Source organism: Candoia aspera, chromosome 3, assembly GCF_035149785.1.
Source record: "Candoia aspera isolate rCanAsp1 chromosome 3, rCanAsp1.hap2, whole genome shotgun sequence".
Lineage (NCBI taxonomy): Eukaryota > Metazoa > Chordata > Lepidosauria > Squamata > Boidae > Candoia > Candoia aspera.
Window position 1 is genome coordinate 27,476,027 of NC_086155.1, and position 18,021 is coordinate 27,494,047.

General features: G+C 39.7%; 1 protein-coding gene across 1 annotated transcript in view; it reads left to right on the forward strand.

Annotated features, from left to right (window-relative positions):
* The window catches only part of PTPRT (protein tyrosine phosphatase receptor type T), a 761,196-nt gene that overhangs the window by 688,281 nt on the left and 54,894 nt on the right, over positions 1-18,021 (forward strand). Inside the window, exons 18-19 of the mRNA XM_063297181.1 lie at positions 5,113-5,190; positions 5,388-5,423. Of these exons, the coding sequence (XP_063153251.1) occupies positions 5,113-5,190; positions 5,388-5,423 (114 nt within the window). The remainder of the gene's footprint in view (positions 1-5,112; positions 5,191-5,387; positions 5,424-18,021) is intronic.

The window sequence follows — 18,021 nt, forward strand, 5'->3', positions numbered from 1 at the left end:
TACCCATAGGCATCCATGCATTTATAGCAAGAAAAATCACATAAGTATCACATAAGTTGAATACCAATAAGTTGGTATTACCTGAAGGGACTATGATTTTACCAAGTGCCTTGTAGAACAAATGGATACTGGTATCAGATCCGTAAAGAAAAGTGGAGACATAAAAAAAAAGTCCTTAATTGTGTCCAAGTCAGCACATATTCTGCAGGCTTCTTACAAAGCAAGCTCACCTAGCTGGCATCCTATGAGCAATGATACAATAATGACACATCCAGCATGGAGGCATTTCTCCGCTGATACCCTCCTGATGGGCTGTCATGCAGGACTAAAGAAAGTGTGACAGAACTAAGCCATAGGACATTGTGGATACACCAGATTCACAGTTAAGAGAATAGTAAAAGAAAAAAACTATTGTCAGTATGCTGAAATATCAAGTTAAAGGAAAGCTAAGCAGTTTTCAGGAACGTCAAGTTGCTTGTTCAGATATATCCAGCTGGGAAGAAAATAAACAGTTTTACTTTGAAAAGAAAGGGCACCAAAAATAAAAAAAATTCTGAAACAGTCTATTCCATGGAAAGACATTATGTTAGGATGGAGGAACATGGATTTTTGATTGAACATTCAAAGCCATGCTGTCATGAAGCATTATAAATTTAGCAGTGCCTCCTGGCACCTTTATAGGTAGAAGCAATCAGGGCAAAAATGATCTGTCACAAGAGATGAGTGCATAAGATCTTGCTGTTGGGGCAGTAGTTTTCCACATTGCTGGGTATGTGGGGAAGACTCCCAAGCCAAAGAAGGTCTGAAGATTTTCTAAAATCCAATGTGCATTCTTGATTTGTGAGGAGGGACTTGTTTCCAACAATACATGTATTAAAGGAATATGTACAGTATATGTTAAGTAGTACATGACATCTTTTTATGGGGGGAAAGGCAATTATTTTGAATAACTTTCCTATTGAATATTATCAGAGCTTCATTATAGCATTTTCTGCTTACTCAGACTCCCTTTATATATCAGCAGGACCCACATGTAGCTATGATAACACTCTGTGGCAAAGATATGCAAAAATTCAGAAAATTTGAAAGAGGATCAATACTTTTTCAATAGAAAAGTCATATTTTGTCGTTTTTCTAATTTATTATGGATCTCAAAGGGAAGACTGTTCCACAGCCTCAGGATAATTGAATAATTCTCTCCTCTTCACTACAATAGTCCTGATTTATGTGGACCTGAATCTTGGAGTGGGACCAGAAAAGTAGACGTAAGTGGGCTTGGGAGACAATATAAAGACAAACACACTTTATCCCTCGTTAGGCATTCAGTACCACACACATACTCTTAATAATGCATACGTGAGGAACAGATTCAATTAAAGGACTCAGTTCAGACTGTTTCAAGATTTAATTTTGAATTTGATAAAATATGCAACAGTAGGATATAATTGGCAAGCATCCAAGTAGCTGTAGCTGTTTTGTTTGTGGATTTTTGTTTTGCAGAATGCAATGAAAATTGCAGAGAAAATAGAGGTCTGTAAAGTTTTGGAAGATAGTTTCAAGGGTTTCATTGAAATGCATTTTTGAACTATTTTCCTGGCATCTCTTTTGAGGTAGAGATATGTAGCAGGAACAAGGCAGCCTCCAAATTGTCCTGCAAAAACCACAGCGTGAAGCTATGTTCCTTCAACTTAAAAAATGTGTAAGTTCTCACTAAAGATCCAAAAGTTCCCTGGCCACTTGTTTGTCTGGGCTGGTAGACTTGTTGGCCAGGTTCAGTGGCAAGGTTAGCTTCTTTGGAATCCCTGCCTTTTGTAACCTGTGCAATATTTAAAAGCCGGCTATTGCACATGTATGATGTGATGTTTTAAAGAAAGAGTCTATACTACATGTAATAGTCCTACAGCAAATGTTCTGGCTCAGCCCCGGTGGCGCAGTGTTTCTCAACCTTGGCAATGTTAAGATGAGGTCTGCTGGCTGGAGAATTCTAGGAGTTGAAGTCCACCCATCTTAACATTGCCAAGGTTGAGAAACACTGCTCTGGTCCAATAAATAAAGTGATACTCTCCCTCTCTCCCTCTATCAAAAGGAAGCTGCCCAGATAAAGACTAGCAGAGGAGTGAGAAACACAAATAGAGCTGAAGGCCCCCAAGTGCTCTGATAGGTAGAGTTTGCAAAGTAATAAAATTCCACTGGAGAGCTCCTGACACCATTTATCTCCCTTCACTTTGTCCTTGTATGAAAGGAAAGCTACAGCAAAAGTTTAAACATTTGCAAAGCCAGAAAGTCAATGAAACTTTTGTGACAGTCCCAGTACCAGGATTGTAACCTAAGAAATTTTCCAGACAATCCATTAGGAAGCTTAAGGAATTCATTTATTTAAAATCTGATTACACAGGACAGTTCCAGACAGTTCCAACTCTGAATAGCATTTTGGCGCCAAAGCACTCAAAGTAATTCATTCCCTCTGACATCATCCCTCCTCCCTGTCTTACAAACAAGCTCTTTCTCTCTCCTGATCTCCCCCTCCCAGCTCTTTATTATTTATTTATTTATCAAATTTATACTACTGCCCATCTCCCCCCAAAGAGGGACTCTGAGCGATTTAGACTTAATTAGAGTCCAGGTGTCTTATCAGTCTGTCCTTGGGTCTAAAGGCTAGTGAAGGAATGTGCTGAAGCATTTTCTCTGTGAAGCTGCAAAGCTAACATGGGTTTGTTCTCCCTCGGCTGATGCATGTAGCAGGCTGATACATGTAGCAGTGCTTTATGGCAGGCATGCAAAGGGAGCCTGACACTTTAGAGTCACTTTCAGATCTCTTCAAAACTGTTTGAAGGCACCTGATTTGATCTACATATCAAATTTATTTTTTTATTTATTTATTTTTATCCCACCTTTACTTTTGGTCAGCTCAAGATGGTGTACATAGCAATCCCTTCTCCAATTTTCCCCACAACAATCGCCTTGTGAGGTGGGTTGAGCTGATAGAAAGTGACTGGCCCAAAGTCACCCATCTGGCTTTCATGCCTAAGAGAGGACTTGAACTCATGGTCCCCCCATTCTAGCCCAGCACCTTAGCCACTGCACCAAACTGGCTCTCCAACAACTTGATTAAGACATTCAATCTGAAGGGAATGAATCCCTTATGGGGATATGATCAAATCTCATTTGAACTGAATCACTCCTTTGAAGCTTTGCTGAGCTGTACTAAGTACTACTGCTCTGACTCTCTCCTCTCCAGTTTGAAGACATGATCCATCTAGAACATAGACATACCAATTGGATAAACTGGAGAGTAACAGGAAACATATAGCAGTGACGAAGGGAGTATGTACAATTACAAAAGGAATCAGGAGGCAGCTGAGAAGCATGTAGGAAGGACAGAGATGGTTTAAGAAGGACTTGTATTTAGAAGAAATTTTTATAGCACTAGAGAGCATCACTGTAGTCTGTACTTACAGAATTTGTCTCCAAATTGTCCTGTATTATAAAATTACTCCCATGGAATTATATGTGCTTGGGACCCAGGTTCTCCTTTATCTGATCTACTTGCAGCCCAAGACTTTCTGTTGAGTCTATGGGATCAGAAAGGCATAATATTGGAAAATACTGGTTGCTTCTGCTCTTCTGCTTCTGCCACTCTGTCCTCTCTGTCTATCATCCTTCCCTAAACTTTTGCATACTTTCTGTGGCCTGGACTCCATCTGAGCTGATAATACAAATAATAATAATAATAATGCCTTAAATATGATGAAGTATACTCAGCCTTTTTGCTAAGAGAGCATTTAATTCATCATAATTCACTTGCCCCTCCCTGTAGCCTTATAGAATATCAGGGATTTGTCTATGGCATCTTCCATTTTCATACATTTTTTTTTTAAAAAAAAAGGTGGGGACTGGGCGCAGAGGCAGAAGGAAATCACTCCTCTTTAGACTATAATTTCTCTTCCACCAGAACACTGTATCTATCCTCTTGAATTTTTGCAGGTTTCTTAGCAAGGGACACTCTGTACTAAATATCATTTCCATGACAATTACTCACAGAAAATAAGCATACTTTGCAGAAAGCCTCAAGTGGCAAAGGCTGCTCTTGAATCAAAAATACTGATATGGCATAGTGTAGTGCAGTATTTCTCAACCTTGGTGAGTTTAAGATGGGTGGACTTTAATTCCCAGAATTCTCCAGCCAGCTCTGTTGGCTGGAGAATTCTGGGAGTTGAAGTCCACCAATTTTAAACTCGCCAAGGTTGAGAAACACTGGTGTAGTGGTTAAGGAGTTTGTCTAAGACTGGGGAGGCTCAAGTTTAAGATCAGCCTCTGCTTTGGAAACTCACCAGATGACTTGGGGATAGCCACACTCTCAGCCCAGCGTGGTTGAGAGTGCAGATAAACTGACTATCCCATGGAAGTCCTCTTGAACACCTGGAGAAAGGTGGGAGGAGGAGGAGGGGGAGGAGGATAGATTAGCATTTAGATCTAGCCTCCTAGTTGAATTAAATGACCACCAAATTGGACAGAAATAAAGAGACTATGGTTTTAGAGATGCTGGACATTTGCATGAAACAATCTTCTGCCTCACTATTGTTCTTTTTCCTATACCAACATCTTTAAAGCTATCTAAAGAAAGAGTCTTCTCTGCTGAAAAGAGGAATGAGTCTAGCATCATAACTGACAATTCAGAACCCACATCTAACACCCCTTAATACCTCCAGCACTTATATACACATATATTATAGTGATCAATATGCTCGGAACACCTATTTTGATACAATACACTTAAGATAATCATGTTCTTATTAGATCATGGGATTTTTAATCTTACACAGCTGAAGGGGAACAGTTTGGGGTAAATGATCATGGAAGAAGTAATGAGTATATATTGTCTTGCTTTTCTTTGCTGTGAATTAATAAGACTAAAGTTTCTGGGATATACTTTTGGGAATTTATTCTCTTTGTAGAATAAAAAAAACATTGATATAACTAGAATATGCTTGCTTCATTAATTATGCTAGTCCAGTTTATTCAGAACTATCCTATTTTCTGAGGAGTTTCTCTCCCTTTCTATTATATCAGGTTACTTTTCTAAAGTCTTTTCCTTTTATCTTTCCTACTTAGCACCATCCTCTCCATGTTCATTTTCTGTCCAAAGCAAAACCCTTCAGATCAAATCATTGTTGAATTCCTACTACTCAGGTACATATGTCAGACTTTATTCTTAATTGTGATTTCTGTTGTTCATTCCCTATAGTCAGATATGGTAGTAAATATATTTTGCCAATATTTAAAACAGCTAACATTTTTTTATTTTATTTTCCACATTATTTTCTTCCTGTTGACCTGTCGGGTTCCTTTGATCCTGTTCTGTGCACAATTGGAATTTCATCTCAAAGTATCCTCAGACACTGTTCCACCGACCACACTGTTAGGTAAGAGAATTGTTACGATGCACAAGCAGCTATTAATTAGAAAATACATTAATTCTATCTGAAAAGAGTAAAAAGGCCATTGGCAGATATAGTCCCAAATGCTATTTGCTATAGTTGAACCTTCTGTCAGGAGTGTCCATGGGTGGCAGGTTAAAAAAAAAAAAGCAAGATGGTACTTGTAGTGTGATGGAAGCCACAGTTTCTTTGTACATGTGTCAGTGTTACATGCATGCACAAAGGGGCAGGGCTCTGATCATGCAGTTGTGCCCATCATCTTGACTTTTTGACACCCACACCCCCTTCCCTGGACATTTGCTGCCTTCTATCGTATGGTAAAACTTATCCTTCATCACTTGAAAAACCTAAGAGTAGAAAGTGTTACTGACTTGTTTTACCATATGCATAGAGCTGAACCATGTTATCTTATCAAATATCTTCCTTAAAAGTTTGACTGAAAAGATATAGCCTTAGACACAAAAGAAAACTTTATTACAGACTTCAGTTTTTTTTACAATGTAAGGAGTTAAGACCAACTCTCCTCTCATAATAAAAATTGATTTGAGAAGTTTGGACATGGAAATAGGAAGAAAACACTTAAGTTTTACCCACTTCCCTTTGGAAATAAATCAGGTGGTATCTGCTGTTACAGTGCGCAGATGCTTCATATCTGGTGATTAGCTGTAGCATTCCTGATTTCTATAAACAGATCACTATATTTTTAAGAAACTCAGCCATAGGCCTTAGTGTTGAATGTTTCTATGTGCAGACAAGCACAAATATTTCCCCATTAAAACTTGAATAAGCCAACTTTTTAAGTTTATAAGAAATACCCAGTGAAAAAGGAAGAAATGAGAATTTGCAAATATATAATCCCCAGTGTGGGATTATACATTTGTGAGTATATAATAGTTGTTGGAAAGAAAGATACCTGAGCTGCTTCTTCACAACAGATTCTTAATAATTACACATGATTTTTCTACCAAGTTTAGTGAAAGCACATACACACACTTCTATATCATACACCCAATTTCATATATCCATATAACTAATGGAGTTATCCTGTTAGAGGTTTCAAGAACTAATGGTGGGAAACATTGAAAATTTCTTTTTCATATTGTTTTCCTTGACATTTCGCCCTTCCTTCCCATTTCCCCCTTCTACAATCATTTCCTCCTCCTCTTCCTCCTCCTCCTTCTTCACAGGACTTCACATAACATTTACTTGTTTTTGAGATGCTTCTCCCACAATTTTGCTTTGGTAATAATTTGGCAAACATGCAATGGGAAAACTCTTCTGTGCAGAAAGGATCCACTAAATCTTTTAATACCATGTATGTCTGGGGAAAAGGGTGGAATTAATTGTTAGTGAACTGTAACATATGTCCTAATAACTATATCCAAATCTATATCCAAAGTATGAAAAATTTAGAAAAAGCTAGTCCTTCTGATTTGATTAAAAAAAACATTTTTCTGTGACAAAGGGAATTTAGCTTTTCATATTGTAATAGTATTTTACAGTTCTTGCAGTGAGCATCTAGCCGAATAATAAATTATGTTAAAAACAGCCAATTTAGACAAAAAACAGAGTTAACATTTGTACTCTTAAAGTTGTTTATGAAACTACAAGAACACAAATGTGAAACCATGCAAGTTAAGCCAGTAATTATCTGTGTAGCAATCATTGTTCATTACAGACAAAACTTCAAGAATTAGCAATTGTGCCCTAATTGTATGTGATATTGCATTGCCATGCTCTATATCCATACATTTTGGGAAGTAATCTAAGTTTAATATGATTTGGTTATTTCATTTTTTGGATAAACATTATGTCATAGCTTATAATCATTGCAAGATTTTAGAAAGGAAATCAGGCCTAGTTTTTAAGGGTAAAGTTTTGTACCATGATGCAATAAGAAGCAGATGCTATAGAAGCAGAAACACAACAGAAAGATGATTAACTGGGAAAAAGGTCACTTGTTTTACTATACATACGTACATACATACATACATGCATACATATAATTTATTATCTAACAGCTGATAATTGTAGAATCTGACTGGGGTTCTTTTTTGTTTGTTTATTTATTTGCCTTTCATTTGGGGACTTAGTCCAAATGATTTGCATCATAATTCTTAACTTAAGTGCTCAGGATGGCAAATCATCTTGTACTTTGATGGTCCCAGGGCCTGAGAGCAATCCTGTCATCCAAGTCTTCTTTTTAACTCAGGATGCCAAGAGCTTAACCTGTCAATTCTTCTGGACAGGTTGTTCAATCCCTGAGTAATAGCTTTTTCCTCCTCAGGTAATAATGATGAGGTTCATGTTGAAATTTGATTCTTCAGTCTGGGAAAACCTCTAAGATTTTTTTTTTTTGTGCCTTCAAGTCAGTGTTGACTCTGAGCAACACCCTGGACAAGTCCCTGCAGTTTTCTTGGGAATGTTTTTTCAGAAGTGGTTTGCCATTGCCTCCCTCCTAGGGCTGAGAGAAAGTGACTGGTCTCTCTGTAACAATATAGCCCCAACCCCTGGATAAATTGGCGATAGTAATTACTGAACCCAAGGAAACTTTGCAATTGCCTCCGGGTGCGGGGATATTCCCAACTTAAAATTGCCTGAATTTTTGCAGTGTCCATTTCAATGCCCTTGTCAGACACCCTATAGCCCAGATAGTCAAGTTGGGTTTTGTGAAACTCACATTTGGAAAGTTTGGCATAGAGTTTGGCATCTCTAAGCTTGCTTAACACCTGTTTGAGGAGGCGTTCGTGTTCCTCCTCAGTTTCAGTGTAAATGAGAACATCATCTAAATAAACCAGGACCCCTTTAAACAAATGATCATGTAATACTTCATTAATCAATTGCATGAAGACTCCGGGCACCCCTGCCAACCCAAAAGGGAGGACTTTGTACTGAAATGAACCCAGTGGGCAATTAAAAGTGGTTTTCCACTCATCTCCAGCTCGTATGTGGATGCGGAAATAGGCTTCACGAAGATCGAGCTTGGAGAAAATCTTGCCCTTAGACAAGTGAGCTAACATGTCCTTCATGAGTGGAAGAGGGTACTTGTTGCAAATTGAGATGGAATTTAACCCCTGATAGTCTGTACAGAGTCGAAGCGTGCCATCTTTGTTTTCCTGGAATAGCACAGGGGCCCCAACTGGGGAATTTGCAGGTTCAATAAACCCCCTTGACAGATCTTTGTCAATAAAGTCCTTTAATGCCTCAAGCTCCTTCTGAGTCATTGGATAAATTTTTGGCTTGGGCAATTGAGCGTTGGGAACCAACTCTATTGCACAGTCGGTTTTCCGATGGGGGGAGTAGCTGATCTGCTTCCATTTCCCCAAAAACATCTGCAAAGTCTTGGTATCGATCAGGCAAGCCTTCTAAATGTGCCAAGCTAGGGCGCGGCGTGGCGATTGCAGCCCTTCCAACCCCCACACATGAAGCTCCCTCTGCTGTAGGAGCTTGGTAAAACCCATCCTTAAAAGTCACAGTTCTGTGTTCCCAGTTTATATATGGGCTTCGATAGGTCAACCAGAGGATCCCCAGAATTACCAAGGGATTGCCAACAGGTGCTACTACGAATTTTAAAGTCTCATGGCGGCTGCCCATTTGCATTGCGACAGTTCCAGTGAAATGGGTCGCTCCCCCCCCCCACTGTTGAACCATCCAACTGTGTGAAGATCAAAGGCTGCTGGAGGGGGAAGCTAGGCAGGTCCAAAGCAGCAACCAGATCAGGGTGAATCAGACACCTGGAACACCCAGAGTCAGCTAAAGCCCAGACTTTGTAGTCTTTGTGCTGAAGCCCAATTTCACTTTTACTGCTAAAGTGGGACAGTCAGCACTCACCATAGCATCCTCGCGCCCATCCTCCTCCACCTGCCTGCAGGCGCTCTTCATGGCAGGTGGCTGGCATTTCCTGCCGGCTCCTTAGAGTCATCTTCAGCCTCTCCCGGGAAGTAGAATACTTCCTCAGAGTTGGCTGCGCCCTTGGCTGCTGTCATCTGCTGTGAGGGGGGGGGGGTGATTTGGCCGGCAGCTTGCCCGTTCAATCTCCAGCCTTGGCTTTTGGGCAATCAGCTGCTCGATGCCCTTCCTTTCCGCATTGGAGACACTGTCCCCTCGTTTAGCACCGATTTCTCTCCTCTTCCCAGGCTCTATAGCCTGGCCGGGCAGCAGTTACAGCACTTCAGGGTCCCCTCATGGTGGCTGGTGGTTTTTCAGGTCGTCTGGTTTGCATGAAGGTATGCTGGGCATGCTCAGCCTTGCCGGCTAGACAGATCCATTTGTACAATGACTCTGGGTCATCTCTACACAACACCCACCGTAGGACGTCCCAGCTGAGTCCCTCTTTAAACTGTTCTATTAAGGTTGACTGAGACCAGTCGGGGATTTTCCCAGCTAAAGCCTTAAACTCCAGGGCATAGTCAGCTACAGACAGTTGGCCCTGGGTAAGATCCTTCAGCTCCTTCTTAGCTCTTGCCTTGGCCAGAGGATCCTCAAAATGCAGCTTTAACGCCCACATGAAGTCCTCGAAATACTCAAGTTCAGGGGAGTCAGCATCACTTAAGTGAACATACCAGTCAGCCGCTCAGCCCTTCAACTTGGTGGCAATGGCAATTATCTTAGCCTCTTCGGAAGGGAAGTATGTTCCAAACTGCCTCATGTAACTTTTAGCATTGGTCAGAAAGAAAGATAACTTGGTTGGATCCCCATCAAACTTGACAGAAAAGTCTCTCACCCCCACTCCTGTTGGAGCAGAATCGGCGGCTGCTTGAGTGGTTGGGCCCCAGGTTACAGTAGTTCTCCCTCTTCGGGGTGGGGACACTGGTGGTCGAGCTCTGTGGGGTGGAGATTCATCCCGGAGCCATCTCCGGCCCCGCTCCACCAGCGGTCTGGGTGGGAGGATGGGGGATGGTTGCGTGAAGCTGGGATCTCCTTTGCACCTCCCCTGCCCCCCCAATGATAGAGACAGGCTTCTTAACATGTACTCCATCGATTCTATTTTGGCCTCCACCACTCTTAGCCTTTCAGGGGTTTGAGATTCCTCCCTCCCTCGTGTGTTAGGCTGTCTCTCTGTTGATACCGTGGTAGATTCTACGTCTGGGGTCAGCGGGAACCGATACTTCCAGGATGCCTGGGACGTCCCTGGCTCAGGTTCTCCCATTTCATCCCAGGTGATCAACTCTGTGGGCGATTTGCTGGGTGCCAGTTGCTCTGGTTCTCCCCCAGCGTCAGATTCCTCCACCTCAGGGCTGGAACTCGAATCCTGCTGGAAATCTGAAGGTTCTGGGGTGAGGCTCAGTTCTCCACTCTTGACCGTCGACTCGGGCATGAAGCTAGACAGTTCCTCAAGTCCCTCGGTTGTGAGCTTGGACTCGGCCATCGTTAACTATTTTCCCTCACAAGAAACTAATCTTGGTAGGTGCTAACGGTACAACTTTGGTGATTCTCAGCTTTATGTAATGATTGCCTATTCTAAAACACTCTCAGACTCATGAGCAGGAATTCAAAGATATCTGATTTATTAAAGAATAGTATGCAGGATCACAAAGAAAGCTGAGAATGATAAAAGCGCGCCAAATGCAAACTAAAAACCCTCGGTGCAAATGAGATCCCTCCCCCCATAGAATCTTCCCAGGCTCACAATCCCAGGTGCTCCTAACGGCTTCTGATGGTCCGCGGGAAAAGTCCTTGAGCAGAGCACATAACCCAAACACATTCCATTGAAATGAACATAGTACAGAGCTTGGTACAAGGTTTCACAGCAGCTCCCTCTCAAAGAGAAACACGTGTCAGCGCCATGGCATGTGAAATGTTATGATGTACAGTGCACATTGAAACAGTGAACATGACACAATCAACATTGAAGAGGTATAATCCAAAGCACCAGAGTGAACTACATGTTTTTCATCCTTTATAGTGAGTATGTGGAAAGTCATTTGGCCTTACACAAAGAAAGGTGGACAGGGACATCTTTGTTTGATTGACCTATTAAATAATACTTAAATAATCAAGCACTTACTTAAAAAAACACAGAGACCAAAAAAACCCCATTCCTCTAAAAAAAATCTCCTTTTCTTCAAAAAAGCCCTAGGGTCATTTACTTGGAAAACAACATTTTTTTCTGATACTTTGCACTCCCTGATATTTTCTTTCCATTATTATTATTACCTATCCAGTGTTAGAATCAGCAGATGAAGTCTTTTTATCCCTCCATGTATCATACACAGCAAATAACAAATATCAATAAAAGTTTATATAGGATTGAGATGACTCTTCTTCTCCTTCTTGTCATGGCAAACATTGGGATTTGTCACTTTCCAATGGGTTACTGCAATGGAAGGTAGATATAAGATCTACAATTCTTTCCTCCAGCTGAATGTTCAGACAGTACAACACAGTGATGGAAGAAGAGGGGAGAGGGAATAGAGGTCTTTCTGTTTTTTTACCCCAGATATATAAAGAGCAGTATAAGAGATTGAAGAGAATAAGCCACACCTTCTTCTCTGCAATGGATATCTCCTTTGAAATGGGCATTAATGAGCCCCCAAATCTTTTCTGAGACTAATTTGAAACTTCATTGGCATTTCTGTTCACAAATTCAAATTTGAGTTTGTTTCTTCTTCTAATGAATAAACACATAAATGAAAGGCAATCCTAAGTTGGTCTATACAGTCAAGTATATTGTACTTCCTGGGAATTTTGCTTTCTTGCCATGTGTATCTTGTTGTTGTTTATTCGTTTAGTCGCTTCCGACTCTTCATGACTTCATGGACCAGCCCACGCCAGAGCTTCCTGTCAGTCATCAACACCCCCAGCTCCCCCAGGAATGAATCCATCACCTCTAGAATATCATCTATCCATCTTGCCCTTGGTCAGCCCCTCTTTCTTTTGCCTTCCACTTTCCCTAGCATCAGCATCTTCTCCAGGGTGTCCTGTCTTCTCATTATGTGGCCAAAGTATTTCAGTTTTGCCTTTAATATTCCCTCAAGTGAGCAGTCTGGCTTTATTTCCTGGAGTATGGACTGGTTTGACCTTCTTGCAGTCCAAGGCACTCTCAGAATTTTCCTCCAACACCACAGTACCATGTGTATCTAGAGAGATTTTTTTTTAAAAAAGTTACTGATGGTACGTAATAGCTGTCTTTCAGCACATTAACCTGAATTGAAGTTTGGATTATTTCTATTGTTTGGGAAAGGGAGGTTGTTTCTTTTTTAAAGTGAAAGTTTAAAACCTTAGGACTCAATCCATGATAAATTAACTGCCACCTTGTGGTTTATTCCAGAGTTGCTACAGGGACAGGATCCAGAGATTTGTCTGTAAAACAGTGCAAAACTGAAGTATAAAATTATATGATTGATAAGCATTGATAAGCAATGTGATTGATAACCATCCAACTGGTCCTTTATTGGCTATGAAGACAAGATGGGATGGGATGGGATGGGATGATAAAATCAGAACAGATTATTAACTAAGCCATAGTGCATTTGATATAAGGTCTAAAAGGAAAGTCATGAAGGATAATAAAATAAGTTCCCTATTTTATTTTAAATAAAAAGAGCATTCTACCTATAGAATACCAATATACATAAAATGAGTCCAGAAACTGACAAACTAAATGATAAATCCAGCAATTAAACATGTTGTTGTTGTTTATTTGTTTAGTCGCTTCCGACTCTTCGTGACTTCATGGACCAGCCCACGCCAGAGCTCCCTGTAGGTTGTCAACACCCCCAGCTCCCCCAGGGACGAGTCCGTCACCTCTAGAATATCATCCATCCATCTTGCCCTTGGTCGACCCCTCTTCCTCTTGCCTTCCACTCTCCCTAGCATCAGCATCTTCTCCAGGGTGTCCTGTCTTCTCATTATGTGGCCAAAGTATTTCAGTTTTGCCTTGAATATCATTCCCTCAAGTGAGCAGTCTGGCTTTATTTCCTGGAGGATGGACTGGTTGGATCTTCTTGCACTCCAAGGCACTCTCAGAATTTTCCTCCAACACCACAGTTCAAAAGCATCGATCTTCCTTCGCTCAGCCTTCCTTATGGTCCAGCTCTCACAGCCATATGTTACTACAGGGAACACCATTGCTTTAACTATGCGGGCCTTTGTTGTCAGTGTGATGTCTCTGCTCTTAACTATTTTATCGAGATTTGTCATTGCTCTTCTCCCAAGGATTAAGTGTCTTCTGATTTCCTGACTGCAGTCAGCATCTGCAGTAATCTTTGCACCTAGGAATACAAAGTATTTCACTGCTTCTACATTTTCTCCCTTTATTTGCCAGTTATCAATCAAGCTGGTTGCCATAATCTTGGTTTTTTTGAGGTTTAGCTGCAAACCAGCTTTTGCACTTTCTTCTTTCACCTTCATCATAAGGCTCCTCAGTTCCTCTTCACTTTCAGCCATCAAAGTGGTATCATCTGCATATCTGAGATTGTTAATGTTTCTTCCAGAGATTTTAACTCCAGCCTTGGATTCCTCAAGGCCAGCTTGTCGCATGATGTGTTCTGCATACAAGTTGAATAGGTAGGGTGAGAGTATACAGCCCTGCCATACTCCTTTCCCAATCTTAAACCAGTCTGTTGTTCCGTGGTCTGTTCTTACTGTTGCTACTTGGTCGTTATACAGATTCTTCAGGAGGCATACAAGATGACTTGGTATCCCCATAACACTAAGAACTTTCCACAATTTGTTATGGTCCACACAGTCAAAGGCTTTAGAATAGTCAATAAAACAGAAATAGATGTTTTTCTGAAACTCCCTGGCTTTTTCCATTATCCAGCGGATATTGGCAATTTGGTCTCTAGTTCCTCTGCCTTTTCTAAACCCAGCTTGTACATCTGGCAATTCTCGCTCCATGAACTGCTGAAGTCTACCTTGCAGGATCTTGAGCATTACCTTACTGGCATGTGAAATGAGTGCCACTGTTCGATAGTTTGAACATTCTTTAGTGTTCCCCTTTTTTGGTATGGGGATATAAGTTGATTTTTTCCAGTCTGATGGCCATTCTTGTGTTTTCCAAATTTGCTGGCATATAGCATGCATTACCTTGACAGCATCATCTTGCAAGATTTTGAACAGTTCAGCTGGGATGCCGTCGTCTCCTGTTGCCTTGTTATTAGCAATGCTTCTTAAGGCCCACTCAACCTCACTCTTCAGGATGTCTGGCTCTAGCTCACCGACCACACCGTCAAAGCTATCCCCGATATTGTTATCCTTCCTATACAGGTTTTCTGTATATTCTTGCCACCTTTTCTTGATCTCTTCTTCTTCTGTTAGGTCCTTGCCATCTTTGTTTTTGATCATACCCATTTTTGCCTGGAATTTACCTCCGATGTTTCTAATTTTCTGGAAGAGGTCTCTTGTCCTTCCTATTCTATTGTCTTCTTCCACTTCCGCGCATTGCTTGTTTAAAAATAATTCCTTATCTCTTCTGGCTAACCTCTGGAATTTTGCATTTAATTGGGCATATCTCCCCCTATCACTGTTGCCTTTTGCTTTCCTTCTTTCTTGGGCTACTTCTAGTGTCTACTTCCTGCTATATTAAACATATAGCAGGAAGCAAACTGCAGAATAAAATAAGTTTGCAAAAGATTTTGCAAAATTCAGATTTTTCAGCATAAAATTACCTGATAGTATCATGTTACTTTCTCATTGATTTTGACAGTTGTGGTGAGGTCCAGATGCCAGAGGCATAGCATTTTGGGAACTAGGATGACAAGCAAAGTACATTACACTTCCAGACTAAAGGTGGGCCAATTGCTGAGTAGTAGATTGGAAGCCAGGAAACATAGAAAGCAGGACGGTAGTTTCCACAGAAACAAATTGTTCATATAGGGGTGAGCAAAAACTGAAGTTCTGCTTTATTTCCTTTATATGGATCTTTAGTTCTAGATTGGCCCCTATTCATCCCCTGCCTCAGAAAGCGAACTCCTACTAGTTTGAGCTCTTAACTGCTTAACTATCAATATATTTTTTTTGTAAAAGAAACAAACAAAATCCTGTGTTATATTAAATCAATAGTGTGATAGCTGATCTCCCCTCTCCCTTTGGCAAGGGGAGATTATGTTAGATTAGCATATTACCTTGAAGTAAACAATTTGTCATGTAATAGCCAAGTCAAACATGAAAAGAAAGAAAATCTGTAACCCAATTTTATAAGTATTTCCTTTACAGCTATGATAACATAGAAAGCAATATTAGATATTCTGGAACTTTGCTTAGGAAATGTCAAATAAATGACAACCTTTTATTTCAGGAGAGTGAGTTTGGACATGTGTGTAATTAAATCCATTGTAAACATCACTTCGAAAATAATTTATTTTGTGCAAAGGATGTCATCTCATGTTACACACTTGCCAAGACTAACAGAATAAAAATATAAATGGGTATGATAGGCTTATCACACGAAATTCAGAATGAGCTGTAGCGATTAATAGAGCAGTTTTGAAACATAACTTTCCTTTTTATATTCAAGACACACTTTGTTGGGGCAGAACTTAAATTGTTTGAACAGACCTTAGCCTTACTGTTGTCACATTTGTGCACTCTACACACGCTTCTCATTTCACCAGATTTATATTATGGTGTGAAGAATGAAGAATTTGGGTTCCTTTTATTCTTTTTTTAACTTTATAATTTATTGTAGCCTGTGATTTAAATATATAATATCAGAGAACAGTGGGCTGTTATGGCAAAACCAATTATTTTAATTGTTCATACCATATTTCCTGTAGATTATATATATGCATTTCAATGAGTCTTCATATGATTATTTCTACCAGAATGTATACATTGTAAATGGAAGTGGGCCATGGGGCAATGGATGGTGTTTGGATTAAGACAGGTATGTACAAACCAGATGAACTTCAACTGCCAGTAGCTTCAACCAGCATGATTGGTGTTGGGGGATATTGGTAGTTGTAGTTCAGCAAAATCTGGATTGCCAAACCTTAGTTCTAGGAGTTGGTTCCCCAATGCATAGACTGAATACAAAATCCTTGATGTTGCATTAGGGCATTGAACCTGCACAATAAAATGCACTGCATGAAGTATTAGAATGAGAGAATGAAGGCACCAAGTAGAATCAACACACACACTGACTGAAGCATCAAAATTTTCAGCAACATTGTAAATATAAAGGCATGAGTGTTTTATTTATAATATTCACCAAATATAGGCAGACATATTATTATATGTTTTAGCAGCAGCATTCAGGACAAGATAGAAAATCAGTTTACAAAGAGTAAATCCAGTGACTGCTAAGCATAAAAATTAAGCATGCTAGAAGAGGAACCCTATTAATTTATTTTTTCAATTAACTTATTTTTAAAATTCTATATAGCAATACAGCAAATAACTCTAAACAATTTTAATATATTTTACCTCTGTTTATGTAGAAGTCTACATGGTGGAGAGAATAGAAAAAAAAATTAAACCCTGGGTATCTTCAGAAAATTCCTCCTATTGATTAGAAACAATAATTTATTGCTCCTACTAGGGCATATTAATTTGTTCTGGGATTGCAAGCAATACTTCCTAAGAGATTGCAAAAACCATTTCCAGAATATCTCATGAATGTAACTTAGTTACATTCATGCCTAGACATCCTAGAAATATTGAATATAACATTATGTATTACTTGCAGAAACTCTGAGTACTGGTCTTGTTTTGAATGCAGAGATTATGTGTGAGAAAAAACTACTGTATATGCTTTACTGCTTTCTGTTGCTGTTTATTTTACAAAACAGAGAATCAGCTTTTGCTTGTAATATCAGAAATTGACCATTTAGAGCTGGTGTGAAAAATTTGGTTGAGACTGAAAGATTCAAGTTCAGATTTTCTCTGCGAAGAATCCAGACTCTCAAATTCTTCTCCACTTCACTGGAAAAGAATTTAGGAACTTCATTACATTTTACAATTTGTGACTGTAGCTTGTGACAAAGTCCTTTGTGTTAGTTGGAAGTAGTACTTACAACTTTGCAGGACATATCATCACATTCAGTAGCACAAGTTAAAATAGCAGAACATTGGAAAAGGAGTTTTTGTTTTGTTTTGTTTTTACATTTGTCAATACCATTGAGTTCAAGCAGAAGCAGTAACTCACTGGCTGTAAGACCCATATGTCATTGTAGTGCCATTTATATTAGATTGTTTATATTATAAATGTTTATATTAGATTGTTAATGGCTAACCCTGATTATGTCATCATCTATTTCTTTTTTCTTTCTTCAGATGTTGCTAAAAATACTGCTGCATGAGCAGCTGGTTGGCCACTGATATTCTAGAGCAGTATTTTTCAAACTTGGCAACCTTAAGATATGTGGACTTCAATTCCCAGAATTCCGCAGCCAGCATAATATTTGTATTATAAAACTGAAAAAAAAAATGGCAGAGAGCATTTAATCTAGGCATGGGAAATAGTAATTACTTTTGAACATGCTGAACTGAGTAATTTTGAATAATGACGTATCCAGTGGCTTTGAATATGCTTTAGTAAGTCTACATATTACTTTTGATAGTTCCCTCTTGTAATGGAAGCTTGCAGTGCTTTTAATTGAGATTCATAAAAATGTGCAGACCATGGAGAAGCCAGTTGTAA